At 43.3% G+C, this 15,701-nt stretch overlaps 1 protein-coding gene across 45 annotated transcripts in view; it reads left to right on the top strand.

Annotated features, from left to right (window-relative positions):
- The window catches only part of MAP2 (microtubule associated protein 2), a 236,821-nt gene that overhangs the window by 127,192 nt on the left and 93,928 nt on the right, over nt 1-15,701 (top strand). For 20 of the 45 annotated variants that reach the window (XM_017747000.1, XM_017747025.1, XM_017747024.1 and 17 more), the window contains 2 exons: nt 732-838; nt 8,529-8,588. The exons of 2 other annotated variants lie outside the window; for them this stretch is intronic. Coding sequence is in view for 20 of the 43 variants with exons in the window: in XM_017747023.1 (XP_017602512.1) it covers nt 841-865; nt 8,529-8,588 (85 nt within the window). In the remaining 23 variants the exon portion in view is untranslated. Of the gene's footprint in view, nt 1-731; nt 866-8,528; nt 8,589-15,701 lie in introns of those variants that run through there. 23 more of the 45 variants (XM_017747015.1, XM_017747013.1, XM_017746995.1 and 20 more) reach the window with 3 other exon arrangements.

The following is a 15,701-nucleotide window of genomic DNA, read 5'->3' as shown; positions in this document are numbered from 1 at the left end:
GAAGGCTCAAAGCAGCAGCGGGGCAGGGCAGCCACAGCCCAGCCTCCAGCAGGGCAGGGAAAGCGGCTTTGGGATCCCGGTGTTGTTCCCAGCAGAAAGAAAAACGGCCGAAAAAAAAAGAAGAACCCGCAGCTCCTTTCTCTGCAGCTTCTCTCTCCAGACACTGAGAGTGAACTGACCCCCCACCCAGGCGTAAACAAAGGAGTAGCCAGGCCCGCCCCACCCCCCTTTTTGTCTTTCTTAAGTACAGCTATTTGTCCCCTAGCAACATGCATATGGGAGAAAATTCCTTTAACAGGAAAAAAACTAAAACTAAACTAAAACCCCAACATGCTCTATTTCAGATTTAGCTTGGATGTGCTGTGAGTGGTGGTGGGCATTTCTAGGGACTCTCAAGGTGCAGACCTTCAGGCAGGCCTGGAGGAAATGACAGCAGGGGATGTCTGGAAAATCCCCAGCAAAGCAAGCAAAAAGCTTCCTGTTTTCAACTACTGAAAGACTCTGCTATACTTAATTCCCCTTTACTCTGTGACAGGTAATTTGTGCATTCCAGATTGCTAATGGAGATAAGTGGTTTAGAGGTGATTTAAGAGATAACAGGTTTAAAGCCTCTGGGAGATTTTGCTCAGCAGTTGTATTGTGTATAGGAAGTGCATGTATTACGGGAATGTGTGTGAAATGGGCTTCTCAGTATGATCCTGAGCAAACCGATGTGGTTCTTTCCAAAACAGTGCCAGTAAAACTTCCAGAATGTGCCATGGGATGGGATCAGTACCGCAACACTACTGCTTGGCTGGAATGCTTTAAACTGGGGAGAAGGAAGAAGCAGAAATCCAAAGTATGGTACAAAAATTTTTTTTAAAAGGTGGGGAACACTGCCTAAATTGTGCTGCATTCTCTGTCATGTTTTCTCCCAGGTGGAGGTCTTCAGGCAATGTTTTTATACCATTTGTATTTATCTTGGATGTGTCTGGTGGCACATAAGCCACAATACTGGAGCTGTGCCTTCGAGGATGTGTTGTAGCAAATGTCTTCTGTGTCCCTTCCTTATGGTGCTTTGGGCCTTCTAATCTCAAAGACATCCATATCAGTGAAAAAAAACAGAGCTTAAGCTAGTTTCCAGGGTACTGCACAGCTTGCTCTCGACTTCTCAAAGTTAACTTCAGTGCACTTGAAATTAGAGATGACATAGAGCCAGCTGATTACAGAAACCCGTGGACTGACCGTAGGCTAACATGGCTTCCCCCTGCAGTGCCAGAGCAGCTGTTCATCCTGAACCATTGCTATTCTCTTGCCATTGTTTTAACTGGCACACTGGGAAAAGGCTGCACTTGGTTACTACAGGATTATAGAGCTACGCACCATTGTTACATCATGGCTATGCTGGGAGTGTATGTTCAACCTTATCATTAGATGCAGGAGCTGAGAGACCTTGGTTTTGATCCTGTCTCGGACAGTAACCTGCTTTGTTACCCGCAGAAAATCTCTCAGTCTACAATCCTGTCAAAGGGGATTTTTACTTTTTCAAGAGAATCATCTGAAATTTTATTGGCACCCTTGAATTGTATAATATCACATGGATGATAAGAAAAATAAACTCACCCCAAGGCAAAAAAAGCGATACATTTTATTGTGTCTTATTTTGTATTTCCATCACACCTCTGATATACCAAGTTGACTCTTGGGTATAGGATGTACTGAGGAAATTTTCTGTCTGCCTAGTATATCACAGGAAAATCTTCAGGATAAACAGAACTGGTGTGCCCATACAACCATTTCATGGATGTCTGAAATAGCTGGGACCTCCTAAAATACTGTAGTACATTGCTATGCCAGCATCTTCATTAGCAGTGAGTCTTATGACAGCGTTTCTTCTGGAGAAAAGAATCCTCAAGTGAGACGATGGACCCAAACCAATCCAGCAGTTCTTGCTTTCTAACCCTGTCTTGTATGCTCATATGTCCTTAATTTCTTAGTAGCAGAAGACATCCCCCCTGCCCCATCAGTAATGCGAAAGCCTCGTGTGTTGTCCTTTGGAAGGTGGTTGTTTCATCTACCTTGTATGTTCACCTCCACACCATGCGTGGGCTATAGCTCTGTTACGGTCCTGTGGGAAAGGAAAAACACCTTTAATTTTGGACGGGAGAGCCTGGAAGCCAAAGCAACAATGAGCTTAGCATGGATCAGCATATGCTGCTTTCCTTCTGTGGCGAATGTCAATAGGCTCCAGAAGGATAGGGCTGAACAGCAGCAGCTGAGAAAATGCCCTCACTGCTGCTGAGTTGAAGTGTGTCCCTGGAGTGGGGCATCAGAGACCTGAGGCCATTCTGTGGTGTGTACTCATGCCAGGCTTGTCCAGATGTGCAGCATCCTGAAATCTATGCTTAGCAAAGCTGAAGTGGCTCTGGCTAGCTGTCAGTCTCGTTGTGGCGCTTTGTCCTAACACCATCCCAGTTCCTCAGGCCCTCTTCTTCCCTCCTCTCCTCCCTCCCTTTTTCCTCCCTCTGAATCACTGTGATGACTGAGGGAAAGACTCTTACACTTGTTGGTTTGCAGCAGCTTGGTGTCAAGGCATTTATAAGGAGACGAAAGGCAATGACTGATTTTCTGTGTTGATTGTGTCTGTCACTCATGACTGAAAGCCCTTTGCAATCTTGGCACATCCTGGCTTTATTCGCTGTGAGAGATCTGCTTGGGAACAATCTGATTTCAACACACACTCTTGGATTTGCATCCATGAGCTTACTCAGGGTTAGGGCTTGTTTTAGAAAGTGCTGTTAGTCCAAAGACAAATTAAATGCAGTTTAATAAGATGCATATAGTACAATACCTGTATTCTGAAATAGGTTAATCTTTTTTCTGCTGTTCACTGAAAAAAAAAGAAATTTTAATAACTTCCTAAAATTTCTTAGTAGTGTCTTTCAATGTCTTGGCTCTGAGAGGTAAGGGGAATGTAAAGTAGTGTCCCAAATGGAAAAGTCTTCAGTTTCCAATGGGAGCTGGTGGTGCTAGACCACAGTATAGAAACATATGAAGTATGTCTTCTACATGTGTGATATTGAGGTGAGGATGGCACGTACCTAACAGTTGGAAGATTTCTCAGTCCCAGATCTTAAATAAATATTTTCTCTTGGATACCAACTTGTAGGGTTGGTGGTTTCTGTTTCACTAAATGACTATTAGACAGTCCCTGTCCAGAGTCTAGTGAGCTTTTCCTCTCCGGCATGTGAAGATACAGCTTGTGCCCATACAACCATTTCATGGGTGTTGGAAATAGCTGGGGCCTCCTAAAGCAAATGCAAGGACTGTAGTACATTGCTATGCCAGCATCTTCATTAGCAGTGAGTCTTATGACAGCCTTTCTTCTGGAGGTAAGATTCTTCAGTGGAGGGAGATGGTCTGAACTGTGGCTGAAGTGTGGGTAACAAGAGGAACTCAGCGACTCTCTCTGCTCTGCTGAGAAACTGAGAAAAAAATAGGCCAGCAATCCATCTTGCAAGTCTCTTAAGCTATCATAAGAATTTATAGGAACTCATTATACAATAAATTATAGATATAAAATAGCAGGTGGTATATCTTTCAAGCAATATGTATTAAAATTCAACATGACAAGACCAGGAAAACAGCCCCCAGACCTATCTTCAGTGAGTAACTACAAGGGATGTAAGTTGTGGTTAAGAGAAGTGGAGTGTTAATGATAGGTCTGTGCCAGTAAACACAACAAAATGCCTCAGTGGTAACTGTTATCAGAACGATTTCCTTCCCTGCTAGTTACAAAATCATATGAACTATTAGAAACACCATTTGTAAAATCCAGACATCACATTTTTCCATCAAATGTAGCAGTTTTCTCTGTCTCTGAGGTTCCTGAAACAAACCATGGGGTCCTAGTTGGGCTGCTGAATACAAGCTGTGAAAATGTTGATATGTTCATTTTATCCTTTGCTTTCCTTGTCCTTCTCTGTTTCCATTCTTTAATCCTTAGTGGCAGCCACTAATGTAGCCAAGTTACTTCTGCATCAAGAGGATCAGGAAACTGTTTCTCAAGCCAAATGTGCTGACACTGCTATCCTTGATTTTCATTAATGATTGAACAGTGTCTCCTGTCTGCTGTGTATTTCAGGCCGCACTTAGCCAAGATTCTGGGATGCTGAGACAGCTTTTCATCTTCCCCATCTCCTCCTCACGGTCATAACCAAGTCAGACATTGTCTCCTCTGCCTTCATGACTGTGAGCCGCTCACACTGGCAGTAGCAACCCCAAGATGCTTTTCCCCATGAATAGACCTTTCTCAGCTTGCAGGGTTTTAAAAATTGCTTTTAACCTATTGACAGATTTGGTGTGGATTTTTTAGTGAAAGCGAGTCACCAGACAAGCAATGGGAGTTAAGAACTGTTGGGAGTAATCCAGTCATTTTAACGCACATGAAGTATAATAGTTTTTGGAATAAATAAATTTGTGATGGTACCATCAGCATCACTTGTTTTTGCATCATTAAAACCTCTTCTAAATCAGCTTGGTCAAAAGGGAACATGTCCGTACTGCTAAGCCAGCTTTCAGAGGCAGACATGTTCCAGGAGTGAGAGAAGTACTGAGTTATGTGCTGCCCAAAACTAACTCAAACTGGTGGTGAAAATCTTGGTACAGGTTTTTCCTCAGTCAGTGTGGCTCTGGAGTCTTGATTCCCAAGTTGAGGCAGCATCTACTGCAGTCCTTTCTGAATTTCAGGGCCACATCTGCAGCCGTGGTAAGCTGCTGACTTCTGCTGATGGTCAGTAATTTACAGCACCACAACCTGGCCTCTGGTTTGCCTCCTTTAGCTGCAGTGGTTTAAAGACATTTGCTCTCTGCATCAACCCTAGCTGAAGTTCCGATATAGTTGACCTTCATTCCCTAGCAGTTTGGAAATTGAATAATAATAAATGTGTAGTGAATTGTGCCCTGCAGATAACCAGAATATGTTTTCTGGATCCCTTTGAAAAATGTCTGTTATTTTAAGCCTCTGCTGCCAAGGGGAAAGCATGGGGTACATGAAAAGTACGGAGGAGGAGAGCGTAGTGTAAAAGAAAGAAGCTATGGGGAAAGGCTTGGTGTTAATGGATTGGATCCATTTGCAGCATTGTTGGGCAAAGCACTAAATGCTGAAAAGTAATTTGTGGCAATTTAGGCTTTTATCATAGCATGTATGTTGCTCTTGAGGTATATATAGCAAAAGGCAAGCTCCCAGACTGAAGAGTTTGTAACCTTAAATGTGCATTTCTGCAAGCAGCTTGGTGAAGCAAATAGATGTCTGCAAGGCAGAGTCAGGGCCTCACGTGGATGGGCTGACCCCTCAGGATAACAGCACAGCTCCTTTCTCAGGAGAACAAGTGGAACAGCTTCAGAAAAGAATGCACTTAGTCCTTACAATTTTCATTACAGATGACTCTTCAGAACAGGTGTGTTGTTGGTTAGGTCATACAGAAGTGTTTGAACACACACAAACCCTCAAATGAGAGAGTAAAGAAGATCCTGAAAAAGACAGATATATTTTTTTAAATTAGTACAATGTATGAACTTATCAATCCTCTTGGTTTTGAGAGTTCTATAAGAGGAGAAGTAGGAGTAAGTGCGCATTACTGAAGAACAGATACAAATACCTTGTGCATAAAATAGAACCTCAGTTCTCTGTTGTGCATGTGTATGTATATGCACACTGGGTTTTTGCTATCAGTTTTTGTAGGTAGAAGTCAAGGTGTTTACCAAAAAGAAGGAAAGGCAATCCCTAATGGATACAGCAGAGGAAGTAGTATGCTCAATCCACAGGCAAATGGCAGAGCCAGAATGAACAGGTTTCCTTGACTGTTTGATGCTAGGTCACAGTGCATCCACCCTAGAGCTGTCCAGCCCTTTGTTAGTTTGCATCAACAGAGAATCTGTCTGATGTACTTCAGTGAAAGAAAGTGTGCTGAATGCACTTACCAGGCTGCATTTGTGGACAAGACTTCAAGTTTTCTTCATTGTGATAAGCTTGCATATCCTGACATAGGTTTCCATATCCAAGATTGACAGTATTAATCACAGCTTCCCATTAGGAGTGAAAAAACCGCTTGTCTGTTTTGTGCCCTTTCACTTGTGGAAGGTGTCGCTTGGAGCAGCCAAAGTGCCGTCCCCTGCTGTCCTGGCTCTGGGGCGTCAACAAGCCAGCACGTCCCTTCATCAGAGCACAAAGCTTTTCTAAAGACACTGCCAGTTTCGAGTACTTCCTTATTGGGACAGTTTCTTCTGGATTTCTCTCTCAAGCAAGGGGGTTTGGGAGAAATACAAACATAAAGAAACCCTTCCTAACACATTCTGCACTGTGACTATTAGAAGACACTTACAGGAAGTGGAAAACCCCATTAATATATGTGGTGCCACATTCTGACCAGGCACTTAAATGCTTTTTGTTTAAGCGCCCTGAATGTGAAGCTGTGGGCATCTTGGTGTGGGTGGGTGTCTCTTCTATTCTCTAGCGGAAGAACCTTTGAATCATCTCATTTTCTTCCCTGTCAGCAAGAGGTGGAAATGCTGGTAACAGCCTGTCTCCAGCAAATTTGTGGGACAGCAAAAACGCTGCCCACTTCTGGCATCTGTATTTTGATTGTCTGGTATTTTTGGTATTCTGCTGGTGGCTTAAACATACATTTATTGCAGTGGACCTTTAGCAGAGAGCTGATCAAGGTTTCAGTTCAGACTACTGGGACACTTGTTTAATGGTGGTAGGATAAATAAGAAAAGTGCAAAGCCAAGTTTGTTTTTGGTAAAAGTGCCATACAAGTAGTAGGTGTCTCCATCCTTCTATTAATGTCCCTATTGAATGCCTCTCTCTCGTGCACTTGCCCCTCGCAAGAGGGGTGTTCCACCTCCTCTGGTTCTGACTATGTGGCCTTATGTTGCAGTGGTGACACATCAGAGGGTAGTTGGGATGCTGCATGCTGAACCTTTGGCTGTTGAGAACATTGATCTTCATGCTGAGGCAGAGAAAAAATAATTAGCTTATTTTAACATTCATCTTTGTCCTGTGGGTTGGTAGAGTTGGTGCTGGCTGGAGCCTCATTTCCACATATGTCATTTACTGTAACTAATTATTTATTATTATTATTAAGGGAATGGTGCAATCTGCTGACAGCCTCTGCAGTAAGGTGGAATAGTTACTTTTCATTTATTTGCTGTCAGAACCATCTGAAACCTTTTCCCTTCAGGGCAGTGAAATCTTTCTATTCTTGTTGGATGTTAACTGGGCAAACTGGTGGAAAGCTGTAGTTAGCACAATCCCATGCCAGTGATCTGGTACAGACAAGGTGACTAACTAAGTGAGAGAGGATGACAGTCCAGGAAATAAAAAAAACCTGAACTGCTCTCTAGCTTAAGGTTAGTTGCCTTTGTGAGTATGCATTACGATTCTCTCTGATTTCATATTTACATCTTACTTTTTTTCATTACCTTAATATTATCCTTCTTTTTAATTTGGTTTAGTTACGTCTCTAGTTCCTGGGAATGCCTGCCTTGTTCTTGCTGAAGCTTGAAAACAGTGAACTCCCAAACAAAAGCATTAACTTGGGTCAGATACCCTATACAGGGCATTAATTTCTGAACAACTATAGTCAGAAAAGTTACAAGTGTCTTGGCCATGTGAAGCTGCAGCCTTAAATATAGATGATAGTACTAGCTGGCCCCATAATACTTGGGGGATACTCAAGGACCTGTGGCAAGAGACCCCTTTTGCCCAGATTGAAGCCACTTGGGTGTCTGTCTGCTGCTTGCACCTGTAATGTTTTCCCCAGTGTGCTCTGGTCAAAGACTTAGAGAAAGGAGAGAGGATGTATGGTGAGGCATGCGGAAGCTATTTCAGCAAACTAACTACATTTACTGCCCAGGCATTTCTCTACGATTAAAGAGGGTTACAAAAAGGGCAGTAATATCTGTGGTAACCTTTGCTACTTATCCCAGGTAAACTTAAGACCCTCTGGTACAACTTAGGCAAGAAAAACAATTTAAAGCAGAAATTGTAGTAGTTCCCTGCCTTGGTATCTTGAGCTGTTTTTAAGTGTCATATGGGAAGTCAGTGAGGGACTCTTGCTCTTCTTCCATTACTTTCTGTGTATCTTAGCAACCACTTTCCTCGTTCCTGCTTGGGATTTCCCTGCAGTAGAGACTCTGCATATAGCAGCTCTGACGGGTCTCCCAGTGGACGGAGTCTGGCTGGAATTGTGCTGTGCTCCATCTGCCTTCCCTGCTTCCCTGATGGACAGGTTTTTGGAGCCAGTGCCAGCTTTTTTCAGGGCTGGCCTAGGGAATAAGCAGCTCCTTGGTGGTCCCAAAGCAGACTGGGCATAGCAGGGAATCTGAATTAATGGGACTTGGGAAATAAAGCTGAGAGAAAAAGGCTTGGACAGAAGTGTACACATAAGATGTAAGGACATTTTATAGTCCTTACAGTGTTGAGTTTATGCTAAATTTGCTGCATAGAGACTAAATAGTGAACATATTTTTCTATTTCTTTATAGGAACAGAGCGTTTCCCTTGTTCAACAACCAGACACAGCATCCTATCACCTGCTTACTCAGGTATGACCTTTTAACTCATTAGCATGGTTTAACAAGGAGGCTGCTTCAACAAACTAAGAAGACTTGACGAAACTTCTGTAGCTCCTGGAAAACTTAATTTTTCTGGGGCTACTTCCTGGTTTTGCAATACCCCTATTTTTAAAAAATAGGAGTATTTTAAGTGTTTTTTTTTTTGAAAAGCCTCCTGCATCTGATGGGAGCCACAGTATCCATTGTCAAAGCAGCTGTCTTGTTTTTGGCTTAGCAAGAACCTGCTTACAGCCCTGGGTGGAAAGGGCCTGAGATGGTGGTGATAAAAAGGCAGAGCATCTGAGAGAGGTGACAGTGCTCCTGCATGCTGCTCTGGTTTGTCATGTCCTGCCGCTGCACTGAGTCGTACCACAGAAAAGATGAGAATGATTTGGCAGGTACAATGCTTCCAGGTCTCCAGAAACAAAAATGATTGGGTTGGATCAAAGAAATACACTTTTTCTCCTCTTTGGGAAAGAGAAAACATTCAGGAGACTCCTGTCCCAGAAGAATAAAAAGTGTTAGAGAGAACCTGTGGTGCCTCTGTCATGTAGATGAGCAGATACATGTTTTGTCAGTATATCTGTATGCACATGTATTCATTTCAGTTTGATTTTCAAGCAAACATAGTTGCTGTTCTCACAAGCATGAGTTTAAAATGCTAAAGACAGAATACTGAACTCCAGCAAATGGGAACAGAGTTTGATTGAAAAACTACATCTGAAGCGTAAGGAAGAAATGCAGTGTGAGCAAGGTGGCAAAGTACCTAAGCTTCTGCAGGTATAACTTGAGCAGAGCAGGGGGAAATGCTGCCATTATTTTGGGGGGAAGTGGTGTGTTTGCTCTGGCCTTGCAACACAAGCAAAACAAGGGTTTCAGTGAGCACAGATGCCTGTGCAGGAGATGCCTGTAGAAGCTCATGTAAGGCATAACAGGATGGTGGTCCCCTTCCCTGGGTGTCCTCTCAGCCCAACAGGCTGGAGGAGGTTCAGACTCTGCATCCTTTGAAGAGTAGCATGAGCATATACATGAGCATGGAAGTTTTATTCAGCTAGTAAAAGTACCTACTCTGCCTTGTCACTAATAAAAAGGAAGGTGCTGGATTATGGCCGTTTAGGACACATTTCTTTTGTGAGATCATGCTTGAACAGTGATCAAAGTCAATCTCCCATATTCTCTTAGAATATCCTGGCAGTCAGTGCAATGCTTCTGAGGCTGCCAGGATACTTAACAATAAAAAAATGGAAGGATCAAGCACAGGTTTAAAGGAAGGCAAGCTGATACTACTGGATGAAAAAAGGTAATAGTGTATGGTCTCAGATTTGTATGGACATGCATATAATGCACTTGTGTGTGTTTGTATTGGGTACAAGGCTGGTTTTGGACTTGAGCTATTATAAACCCATAAATCTATTCATTTCCCAACCATCCCCTAGTTTACTTCTGTGTGCAGTGTCTCCTGGATTTATGAATTTGAAGGAAATTGAAATAGAGAATCAGATTTGTCTCTCTGCATTTGTAGGCTGTAAAAAGCAGACACACAAGTACAAGGCAGTTGACTTTCCATATGTGAGCTTTTCTGTCTCACAAGCCATGGCAGCACAGGCCAGACATGAGCTGTGGAGGCACATAAAGTGTGTATGTGCCAGCCTCTCCTGTCTCTGAGACATATGGTGTGCCTGAGGGTTAAGCTGCCTCTTGTTGTTTCACAGAATTTCAGTGCTACTCCTCCTCTTGGAAAGCATGGCACAGGCAGCCCAGTGGTTTGGGAAGGAGCCATTCGCCTTTCTGGGCCTCAGACTGTGGAAGGGCAGGGGTGCCACAGCCCTGGCCTTTGCTCCCATCAGGCTCCCATTTGCTCCCGGAGGCAGCCAGCATGTCCAGCACCCTGCAAGCTCCTGCCAGGCAGGAGGGGCACCATAAGCAGTGATCCTGCATGCTTCAGGAATTTTCCCATGGCCTCAGAATACCCTTGCAGCAGTGCGAGTACTAAATGAAGAATTAAATTAGCCTGTAAGACTTAAAGTAACAGGCAGTTTTATTGCAGTTGCCGTTTCACTATTGATAATATTCCACTAGCGATAAAGTAAGTTCTCAGTTGTCTGCTGTGCAAAGATTAAATTGTCTTTGCAGATCCCACCCTTAACTGACAGACCTAAATTACTGCTCTTGAAATAAAGAGTATATCCATGGAGTGCTCAATAGCCTCTTGATGCTGCTGAGATGCCACAGACAGTTTAAGAAGTTGGCAAGTCTGAAATGAAAAGAGAGAGAAACAGTCATACATCAGCACTAGCGTTTTCTTTGCAGGATTGCTACATCAGTGATTAGGAGATAAAATACAGGTATAAGATCTTGTGAGCATTACTGTCTCTCCTGTCCTTTGTCTCTGGGTGACTAAAAGTAACAGTGAGAACTAGCAGTGGAAATAATGTACCAGAGGTGTGTGACAAGGAATGTTGTGATAAAGGAGGTGGGGGCTCAGGAAAAGGAGGTATGTTGCCCCTTGTGTAAGAGCATCCCCCAAGGCTGGACTGCTGGATGGGGAGGAGGAGTAACAGAACCAGGAAGGTGGCACAGAGGGCCTCAGGAATGGGTGATGAAGGTCATGTTCTCTGAGCTGGGATGTCAGTACAGCCTGTTTGCAGCATTTGAAGCTGACGATTTAGCTTTGGAAGAGTTGCAGCATTCTCTGATACTGTGGTTTTGCTTCTGATGCTTCTGGGGCAGCTGCAGTGACTCTTCATGCTGGTCACTGGGCCCTGTGATTCCCTGTGCACTGTGAACAAACTCAGCATCTCCTGACACGAGCTTTTCTCTGTGTGAGCTGTCTTTCTTAAAGGACCTCAAAACAGAAAGGTACCAGGACCATTTGCTCATCTGGGGCTGTTTCTAAGCAGGAGAGGGGAGCTCTTAAGGGAAATAATGTACCAGAGGTGTGTGACAAGGAATGTTGTGATAAAGGAGGTGGGGGCTCAGGAAAAGGAGGTATGTTGCCCCTTGTGTAAGAGCATCCCCCAAGGCTGGACTGCTGGATGGGGAGGAGGAGTAACAGAACCAGGAAGGTGGCACAGAGGGCCTCAGGAATGGGTGATGAAGGTCATGTTCTCTGAGCTGGGATGTCAGTACAGCCTGTTTGCAGCATTTGAAGCTGACGATTTAGCTTTGGAAGAGTTGCAGCATTCTCTGATACTGTGGTTTTGCTTCTGATGCTTCTGGGGCAGCTGCAGTGACTCTTCATGCTGGTCACTGGGCCCTGTGATTCCCTGTGCACTGTGAACAAACTCAGCATCTCCTGACACGAGCTTTTCTCTGTGTGAGCTGTCTTTCTTAAAGGACCTCAAAACAGAAAGGTACCAGGACCATTTGCTCATCTGGGGCTGTTTCTAAGCAGGAGAGGGGAGCTCTTAAGACCCTCCAAAGGCTGTCACATTGAGATTACAGGTAATTTTGAGTAGCCTTTTGAGTATAAGCATTGTTTGAACTTCTTTTTCTACTGTGAACCTACTAATGCTCAGGAGGAGAGGCATGTAGATGGGGTTGCAGCTTGGCAGCAGCCATCTGAAACAGAGCCTTGAGGGCAGTAGGAGGTCAAGGTGAGCATGCCGTGTACTCAGGGAGAACATTTGTGTATTGATATATTGTTCGATTAGGCTGGAACCTCTTTGGATACAGGCTCATCTTAGATGAATTTTGTACAGAGCATAAGTACACCACAGCTTGTATTTTAGGGTTAGAAATTTCCCTCATCAATGACTGAAAGTTAACATTATACAGGAAGATGTCAGTGAGGAATGATTAGAACAGTTTTTAGAAAAGGGATATGAATTGATACTCACTAGAAGGGTTTCTTGTAGTAGCTGCAGACGAAATGTTGGCTTGATTTCTGAAGAGTCAAAATTTCTGTAGATGTTCTTTTTTCATTTTGCTTACTTTCGATTGGTTTTTTTCTGCAGTGATTCTCATAGCACTATGGAAAGTTTGCAAGTGGGGAGAGTGCAAGGCAGAGCTTAGTGGTATTATTGGCATTGTCTTCTCTTTTCCCATGCAGTTGGCTTGAGTGCCTCCTTCTTGGCATTGGGAGGGCTGCAATGAGGCATCCCTACCTGGGTGGTTCTGACATGGGGCTGAAGGAGGCTCTTGGCACACTTACTGTCACAGTCATTCCTCCTTCATCACCTTTCCTCTTAAAAATAGGCTCCTACCAATGAGTAGGCTGTCCTACAGTCTGACTTGCAAGAAACTTTTAGCTTCCAGGTAAAACTTACAAAAGGTCCTTGTACCAAACTAGCCATTCCCTCCTTTGTGTTTATCACTTAGCATCCATCTACCTCTTTCCTCCTTCAAAAGGAGGGCTGTCATGAATTTTGTAATCAGCTTTCCTCCTTTCTTCTGATTGTCTTAATAGCCATTATCTGCACCTTCATTCATTTGAAAACACCTGTTTTGAACACAAGCTGTTTTGAACATTCTGTTACTTGTATTTGTGAACTATCAAAGGTAGGATTTGCTACATTTTGAAAGGATTCAGATGTGATTGTTAAGCAGTGGGAAGGAAACAGAATGTCCTCTGTCACTATCAAATTATCATGATGACAGTGGTGGTGTTAGTAATATTCCTATGTAGCAGACTGAGTCACTAGTAGATGTTTAAAACTTGTTTACAGCCAAGAAGCAAAGCAATTCAGGCAGAAACTGACAGACAGAGGTTACCTGACTTGCTGCTGCTTTTCAGTAAGCCTCTTCCTAACTCTTTGGATGCAAGAGGTAGGCCAGAGAGACCAGGAGGGGAGAGGAAGAAGAAAATGTCATCCTTCCTTTCCTCTCTGTTGTGATGAGGCACAGAGTTTAATTTCAAGGAAGAGATTGGTAAGGAAGAAAAACAGGAGTGTCCTGTGTGTTGCATCTTATGCTTGATGCCTTTGTCAGGATCAGCAGCCAACCCCAATACAGAACTTTTCCATTTCTGTGCAGTACTTACGTGACTTTGCAGAGGGGCAAAATTAAGCAAGTGAAGGTGAGTTGTTGAGCTGCATTTTGGTTTCGTGGACACTGCGCTTGTTTCTGCATCTCCAGCAGTCAGATCAACATAATCCCACCTGTAGCTCAGGAACCAGTTCAGTGTGCTAACACTGAATTCTCACAACTGTGAGTTTTGTCCCCTGGATAATGTGGAGGGAAGGAAAATTCAACACCATGGAATAGAAGCTCATCTCTCCTAAAGGCAGTTGAATTTTTGCTGTGAACATCCTTTTGAAAACTAATCATCTTGCTAAGGATTATAGCTTTACAGCTATAGGAAAAAGGAACTGCTCACACTTGTAAAAATGACAGTTTCAGTTTTCAAAAGTCCGTGCCAAGTGGTGCACGTCAGCCCTTCTTTCACAGGAACTGCAGGTCAGCTCTGTGTTGTTCTGATGTCTGCGCTGTCAGGTGTGACTGGTCTAGGGGCCTGCTCAGAAAGGCCTTGTATCGCCTGTCTCCACAAGTGGTCTGACGGACCACATGTCCCCTGTTCATCTTCACAGCAAACTCTGCTGTTATCGAAAAACACCTTAGTCCTCCTGCCATGTTCTCCTGAACTTTCCTGTGGAGCATCTGGTTCTGGCTGGTGTCAGGACAAGGATACAGCACACAGGGATGTGCTTGTGTCTCTCACTGAGTGGGGGCTGGAAGTCAGTGCTGCCTGCAAAGTGGTTGGGGGGAAAATTATCCCATCCCCACTTAATACCTGTAAATGGCTTTGTAATGCAAGTCATGAGTGCCTAAGTAATACAGCTTGTAAATTCAGTGCTAGGGAACCTGACACTCAGAGTTAAGCCTTATTTAAGTGTAGTTAAGCAGTTGTGATAGTAAACATGCTTTTGAAAGAGGTAGTGGGAATAATGGGAGTGCTGTGAGCATTCTTCATGAGAGAAGTTTGAGAGGCATAGATTCGTTTGTCGTTTGTTTTGAGGAATGACACTTACGAGACAAACAGATGTTTGAATCCTAATGTTTTTTACAGCATAGTTGATAAAAGAAAACTTTCATAATCATGACCAAAAAATACTGTCACTGTCATCCTTAAGATGAGTCATTTTTTTTCTCTTATTTTTAATCCCTCTGAGACTTTGGTCCCTTCTGAAGCAGGAAGTTATTATTCAGTCCAGTCTCTAGCCATGACATTTTGGACAGCTGGAATAATTATACAGGGAGGGGGGTATAATACACCATGTGATTAAAGCCGAATGTTCAAGTGAGGTCTTGATGTGAAAAGTGAGATCCTCACATGGCTTGTCTCTTTGTTGTTTTCGAAATCATCCTTGAATTTTACATCAGAAGATTTCAGGACGTTACTGTAAAATTGCCGGTTGTTCTGCCTTTTGCCATGTCTGTGTGGGGTATCGGAGGTAAATTGCAAGGTACTTTGATCAGGAGTCCTGCCTCAATGACTAATTCATATTGTTGCCCATACCTGCATCTCTATGGTTTCCTGCAGGGTGGTCTTAGTAACAGCTCCCTGGTATTCTTATTTCAGTTGTAACTTCTTTGACGCTAGAAAAAATGTTTTGCTTTTTTATACAGTTACTCTTGCATCAGTTTGGCTGCTAAAAATCATAAAAACATCCATTCTGTGCTGAAAACAGAACTAGACACAACAGGATTTTGAGTCTAAGGTTAATGGTGGCATGCCTGGGAACTAGATATTGTGTACAACAGCTTTTGCTGTGTTCCTCTTAATGCTACATGATTCATTGCTGTAGCTATCATAATATTAGTAACTAGGTGTCCAAGTCTGATTAAATCACTGTTGTGTTGGATGCTCAGACAGCAGAGTTGTTCCAGACCCCAAGGAGCTTACAGTCAAGTCTCCACAGAAACATGGAGCTGTAAGCAGCCGGAAAGCACACACTGGTGAGACTGCATTTGCCACTGTAATTAGTACCTTAGAGACTCCATAATTCATGCTGGGAAGTTGTAGATAGAAAACCAGCCTACAAGGGATCAAATCCTATTTTACTTGGGGGGGTTTCAGTTTAAAATCCAGTGTATAGTGAGTTGTAAAATACAGGAGGTCAGCTTCACCTCTTGTTTGTCTGCTGTTTTCATATATTTTCCATT

Source organism: Corvus brachyrhynchos, unplaced genomic scaffold (assembly GCF_000691975.1).
Source record: "Corvus brachyrhynchos isolate BGI_N302 unplaced genomic scaffold, ASM69197v1 scaffold481, whole genome shotgun sequence".
Taxonomy (NCBI): domain Eukaryota; kingdom Metazoa; phylum Chordata; class Aves; order Passeriformes; family Corvidae; genus Corvus; species Corvus brachyrhynchos.
This window is presented reverse-complemented; position numbering and strand designations above follow the sequence as displayed.